The following is a 6664-nucleotide window of genomic DNA, read 5'->3' on the forward strand; positions in this document are numbered from 1 at the left end:
TCGTCACGTCTCGTGGTCTCAGTTCTGGGGGAACTAAAGAATGTGGCGCCCTCTGCAGGCAGGCTGAAATTATCCTGACGTTTAAGCATGTTAGTTTGCTAACTCTGTGGATTGATGAAAGCTTCATCAGACCCCTGATGGGTCAAAAGGTGCTGTTGAAGCTTTTGTGTTAATTCTGCAAAAACAGACAAACATTCTGCAATTTATTTGTCCTTCTGTCATAGTTTGTAAGTTTGGAGTTTTTGTTTTGGATCTGGACAGAAGTAACTCCTGGTTTCTCCTCCTCTTCCAGGTGAGGACGCAGCTGCAGAGGATGGAAAAGATGGAAAGTCGGCAAAGGCCAAGCGCTCACATTTCGGCCGAGCGGTTTCCCTGAAGAACTTCATCATGCGGAAGGGCAAATCCAGCAGCGTGGATCAGGGCGAAGGCGCCAAAGAGGGAGAGGAGGCCGCAGAGGGAGGCGAAGCGGCCGAGGAGGAGGAGCCAGCTGCTGATGGCGTCGCTGAAGCAGCCGCAGAGGAGGCCAACGACAAAGACGCGGCTGAGAAGACGCCGGCAGAGGAGAGCGCCACGGAGGCGGCCAAAGAGCCCGAGAAGACGGCGACCGAAGCTCCTGTGACCAACGGGGAGAACGGCTGCACCAACGGCACGGTGGAGGAGAACGCCACGCACAATCACCAGGAGGAAGAGGAGAAGACGACAGAGAGCAGCCCGATAAAGAAGAGCAAGGAGGTGGGAGGAGTCAAAGAGGAGGCCAACACCAAGATCATCAACGACACAGCTGTGAACAGCGGTGAGTTAGAGCAGCGGCGGGACTCTGGCGAGCCTCAGAGCGTCTGCAGCAGCAGAGAAGGACGACGAGCTGCAGCTCCCACAAACACTAACAAACACGCCGAGCTAGCGCTAGCTGTTAGCGGGGCGGAGAAGGAGTGGGGGGAGGCGGAGTCTCCTCGAAATGGAGCTTATGAGGATGGAGCAGGGTTAAATGTTTGGTGTGAGAGGGAGGAGGAGGAGGAGGAGGAGATGAGGAAGAGAGATTTGAGGGAGGCTGCAGTGGCCATCGTTCAGAGCGTGATGTCAGCAGCAACCGACCAATTAGAGAAGGAGCTGTGTGTCAACAACGGCGTGAATGGCGCAGAAATGTAACCTGGACATCTCAAAGGTGAAGAAATGCCCCGTTTAGCATGCACGCACGCTCACAGGGACGCACCTTTTTATTCACCTGCATGAACAGAGCGAGATTTGAGACGTGAGGAGTCGTGTGTCGTCTGCAGGGGTTCAGGAGAACTTCACGTTCGGCTGCTGTGGGCGGGATCTTCCGTTCTTTCTGGTCTCATAGATTCCTGTTCCCGTGGTAGTGAAAGCACGAGAGTGAAGTAAGCTAAAATGTTGGGTACGTGTCATGTGGAGTATCGGCAGTGCAATACTTTTGATGAGAGGAATCATCTGACTCACTAAAACGTGTCAAAGTCGAGGCCCGGGGGCCGGATCCGGCCCTCTGGGTAATTCTATCCGGCCCTCCAGATCATTTCATTTTATTGTTATTAATGACCCGATGTTATCTTGAGCTCATTTCTAACTTGTATAATTTTAACTAAATATATTTTTATGGAGAGTAAAATATTGAAAGTTATTTAAGGTTTAAGTTGATTTATTCTGGAATAATATTCCTGCCTTTTTATTATTCATAATTATGTTAAAAAGTTACAGTTTTAAGGTTTTAAAAAATGGCATTCTGCAGCTTCTTGGACTGTTTTGGCATTGACTAAGATTTTTCAGGCTGTTTGGGAGTTTAGTTCATATTTAAGCTACATGCTAGCTGTTTTGGCTAACCCAAGTTTTTTGTATTAGTTTTTTAGAAAAATTTGGCACTTAGCTAATATTTTTGCTGGCTATCAGCTTCGGTGTTTTTAGCTATCGTTTTCAGCATCTTCAGCGGTCAAATTCAGCTTCCAGCATTCACACTAGCATTATCGCAGGTAATGCTATATATCTAGTTCATCATTATGTTAAAAAGTTACGGTTTTAAAGTTTTAAAAATGTAGTTTTAGAGTGTTGAATAAATGTTTATCCTGTTTTTCCCGCGACTTAAGGTGTTTTGGATTTGTACCCCTTGTGTGATTGAGTTTGACCCCCTGCATTAAAAGAATCATGTGGTACATTGCAACATAGCTGATAAATAAGAGCAAAAATATTCAAATGTAGTAAAGTACAGAAGTTCAGGTGGGATTGAAAACAAAGTTTAAACTGGGCATTGACAGAATCAGTGAGAGCTGCTGCTGTTTGGTCCTCTAGGTTCCTCTGAACTCTCTGAGCCGTTTTCATTTCTTCCTGAATGACCTGAAAACGTTTTTATCGGCGAAAAGACGATGACAAATGTTGACTTTTGCAGCCAAACAACTGCAGGAATGTTCCTGTTCAAGCAGAAGTCAGTGGTGGTGGTCGTACGACCACAGCGGTCCATTCACGTGAGGCCCGGGCACTTCCTCTGCTCGGTGAGCGCTACCACAGGCGTACAGGCGTCTGAGGGTGAAAACAGGTCAAACCAGTACGGGCCACACAGGTGACCTCCAGGAAATATCAAGGTCATAAACCGCTCTGTGAACTGGTAGAGAGAAAATATTCAAGCAGCGATTTATCTATGGGCGTGCTGCAGGCGACAGGCGTGTTGTAGAGATTCATCGTTTTTTAAACCCTGCAGACTGCACAGGACGCTCGTGCATGCAGCTTTTGTACGCAGTCAGTAAGGAGCCAGTACTCACACCTTAGAGTGTGGTGGAAGGACACCGTACGACAGCATCACCTGGACATCATAAGTGGGCGTTCTGTTAATGAATACTTCACGATATAGTTATGGGATGTTCCATTTTCATGACGTCCTTTGAGGTGGTCGTACGAGCCTGAAGGGAACTGCAGACTCACCTGAGCTCACCTGAGCTCACCTTCACCCTTAAAAACCGGTTAGCTCCTCCCTTACAGTCAACCGTGGATGAAAATAACACATTCTCATCTCCAACTCATCCCATAGTGACGTTTGGTTAAGGACCCTCCACGTCACTTTTTGAGGTTTTGGGTCAAAAACAACAATGGGGTGTCCCCATTGTTGTTTTTTGACATGCCGGCTGTTCGTAAAATCAAGGGTCCCAACCTCTGGGCCACAAACCGGTCCAGTGCGTCAACACAAAGCGTACCGGTACCCTGACCCTAACCTGGCACTGGACGCAGTACCGGACCCAAATCGGTACCAGATGCGGTACCAGGCACGGACCGATACCGGGTTAGGGTACCAGTACTGGATGCGTCCCAAGGATCAGTCGGCGTCCTGAGGGTTGCAGACCCTTGATTTTACGCACGATGCAGCTGTTGGCCTGAACGGAGTTCTGAAGGCTTTAAGAGACTCAGAGGTCCGTGTGGTTCTGCTCGTTAAACTCTTGGTGTTTTGTCACAGATGTAAGTAGGAACGATGTAAATGAGTCGCATGTGATGTTTGTCCCAGACATGTTTGGTGCTCTGCGGTCACAGAGAGCCACAGTGATCCTGCTGTGACAGAGACGGCAGCATTAGCTCTAATCCTAAGCAGGGAACTTCATTAAAGCACCGACTTCATGAACAGATTAACATCCGAACCACTTCACCACAGAAGAGCTCAGGTGCTGGAGTCCCGAGGCGCTGACAGGAAGCAGAAAGGTGCGTGAAAGCCGTGGCTGCTGACATGCAGCTGATGGGAGGCAGGGGTGCTCTGCAGAGGCCTCTCCTTCTTTCTCCACCAACACTTCCTGTCTTCCCACCTGGGAGCCGCTCGGGGCTGCTGAGCAACAGGAGGTGAAGTGCTTGTGAAGCTCCTCCGTTATTTATGAGTCCAGCCTCCTCTTCAGTTAAGAGCTCCTCTGGGCTCAGTGTCCAGTCTTTGATCTCACAAAGACCAGAACGGCTCCTCCTGCAGGTGAAGCTGCAGCTCTGATCGAATCCAGCTCCATCTCTCAGCAGGAGTTTGGTCTGAAGGAGCTGGAAGCTCAAAACAAAGAACGGAACCTGACAACCTTTCAGTTCCATCAAGGGTTTGATTTGAGGTTTGATCATTTGTAAATATTAAAAAAAACATTCACACAAAGGATTACAATTTCCTTATAAAGAGACTTAGACATTTTTATCTGTTTAAGTTCTAAGGTCGAATTCTTCCCCGTAGCCCAGAAGTGTCAAACTCAATCACACAAGGGGACAGAATCCAAAACACACCTGAGGTCGCGGGTCGAACGGGATAAACATTTATTGAACACTCTAAAACTACATTATTAAAACTTTTTAACATATTTATGAACTAGATATATAGCTTTACCTGTGATAATGTTAGTGTGAATGCTGGAAGATGAATTTGGCTGCTGATGATGCTAGTGCTGATAGCTGAAAATGATTAAATTGATAGATAAAAACGCTGAAGCTGATAGCCAGCTAAAATATTAGCTAAATGCCAAATTAACCTAAAAAAACTAATTTAAAAACTTAGGTTAGCCAAAATCCGTAATGAAATAATACGATTAAAAACAAGAGTCAAAGACGTGATAAGCACAGCAGAAGAGGCAAAAAGTAGGTGGGCGGGGCATCTTGCCGGTATGGATACCTAAAAGTGGGCCAGGAATGTAGTGGAATGGACTCCAATAGATGGAAAAGAGCAAGGGGGAGAGCAAATCAGCGATGGAGAGATGATGAAGAGAAGAAACCCGGAAGAGCCTGGATGCACGCGGCCCAAGATCGCCAAAAAAATTGAGAAGTTTGTGGAGGCTACCCGCCAGGAGTGGCGTGAAAGGCTGAAATGACTGACACGAGGTTAGCCAAAACAGCTAGCATGGAGCTGAAAAAATAGCTAAACTTCAAAATAGGTCATGAGTTCTGGGTCATTAACGAAAGAACGAGATCCTGACTATAAGCAGCTGAAATGAGTTTCCTCGGGGGGGGTGGCCGGGCGCTCCCTTAGAGAAAGCTCGCTCACCCAGAGAGAGCTCGGAGTAGAACCGCTTCTCCTCCACAACCAGAGGAGCCAGCTGAGGTGGCTCGGGCATCTGATCCGGATGCCTCTTGGACGCCTCCCTGGAGAGGTGTTCTGGGCATGTCCCACTGGGCGGAGGCCCCGGGGAAGACCTAGGACACGCTGGAGAGACTATGTTTCTCGGCTGGCCTGGGAACGCCTCGGGGTCCCCCCAGAGGAGCTGGAGGAAGTGGCCGGGGAGAGGGAAGTCTGGGCATCTTTGCTTAGACTGCTGTCCCCGCGACCCGGTCCAGATGAGAGGGAGAAGATGACGGATTTTCTGCCATAAAACATAATTAAAACGACTTTTTAAGGAAATTACTGAGCGAACATTTCAATGTGGGCCTCATATGATTTACCTTTGGGCTGGGTGGGTTTCTTTTTTATGGTGGTCCCATCTGTGTTTCCCCACACTAGCTTAGATAGGGACTCAGTGGTCTTGGTCCCTACTCTAACCAGCCACACAATGGACAGCGTAGCGAGTTACCGAGCTCCGCTATGCAGCGAGCAAAACTACTGAGTCCCCACTCAAGCCAGTGTGGGCAAACATAGGTGGGGCCACCATGGAACGGGCGGACAAAACCGCCCCAACCAATTCAGCCTGAAGATAAACCATATGGGGCCCACATTAAAAAGCTTAATTCGGATGAATTCATGCTAGCTTAGCATTAGCATTACTTGATTGTCGCCACGCCACACTTTTTGACCATAGACCAGTTGATGTTGGGGTGAAGTTGGTGAGTTGATACACTGACCCGGATGTTACACAGCACAGAACCAGCAACATTCAGGGCGGGGACTAGTTCCAATTTTTATAGTGCTTCCTTTGCATGACATGACAATAGTTCTGGTTCTGTAACCATCAACTCTAAGGTCTTCTGGGGCGTGATGGTCGCTTTAAGAGTTCTCCACAAACACGGATCTAGAACCTGGAAGAGTTCTGGCAATGCTGAGGTTAGTGTGGTTCTAAAGCACATCTGAAACCAAATCAGGAGTTACAGGAACTCCGACACGTCTTCCAAGTCCAGAAACGCTGAGATGTTTCCTCCATCCTTTAATCGGCAGCCTGCTGTTAGCTCTAGCCAGCGTTAGCGCGGCTGGTTAGCTCTGTTATTGTAGGTGGAAGGGAAAAGCTGGTTTAGCCAACATCAGTGGAGTTTAGTCCATCAAAGGATTAGCGCCCAAAATCAAAGAGCCACTGAGCCTCCTCAACAAGCCAGATTAGCCAGCCGTCCTCCGGTCGCCTCGCGCCCATGGTTTCCTGTGGACAGACAGACAGGCGAGGGGCGACCCGCTTACTGACCACATTTCAGGGACGCGTCCTCCTCCCAGAGCGCCACATCCAAGCACAACGGACCTTAAAGACTCCTCACAAGCTGATTGTTTTGTTGTTGTTGTTACTTTGTGTGATTATTTAACCCCACTAACTCAACGATCATCTGTACTAAACCACTAAACACACATTTAACCTTTTCTATGACTGTTTTTGTTATTATTCCTTTTTTCAGACCTATTTTTTAATACATTTTTTCAATCTCTTCTGTTATCATTTACCAGACAAAAAGGCGGGAAACGTGTGAGGCCACACAAAGAGGATTAGAACTGCCCGGGATTCGCTGAGCAAGGAGCTCTGAGCCCCGC

General features: G+C 48.0%; 1 protein-coding gene across 1 annotated transcript in view; it reads left to right on the top strand.

Annotated features, from left to right (window-relative positions):
• The window catches only part of si:ch211-137a8.4 (neurofilament heavy polypeptide), a gene marked incomplete in the record, with an annotated part of 43109 nt that overhangs the window by 35654 nt on the left and 791 nt on the right, over window positions 1–6664 (top strand). Inside the window, 2 exon segments of the mRNA XM_024277465.2 lie at window positions 293–793; window positions 6581–6664. Coding sequence (XP_024133233.1) covers window positions 293–793; window positions 6581–6603 — 524 coding nt within the window.

This window comes from Oryzias melastigma, linkage group LG13 (genome assembly GCF_002922805.2).
Source record: "Oryzias melastigma strain HK-1 linkage group LG13, ASM292280v2, whole genome shotgun sequence".
NCBI classification, from domain to species: Eukaryota; Metazoa; Chordata; class Actinopteri; order Beloniformes; family Adrianichthyidae; genus Oryzias; species Oryzias melastigma.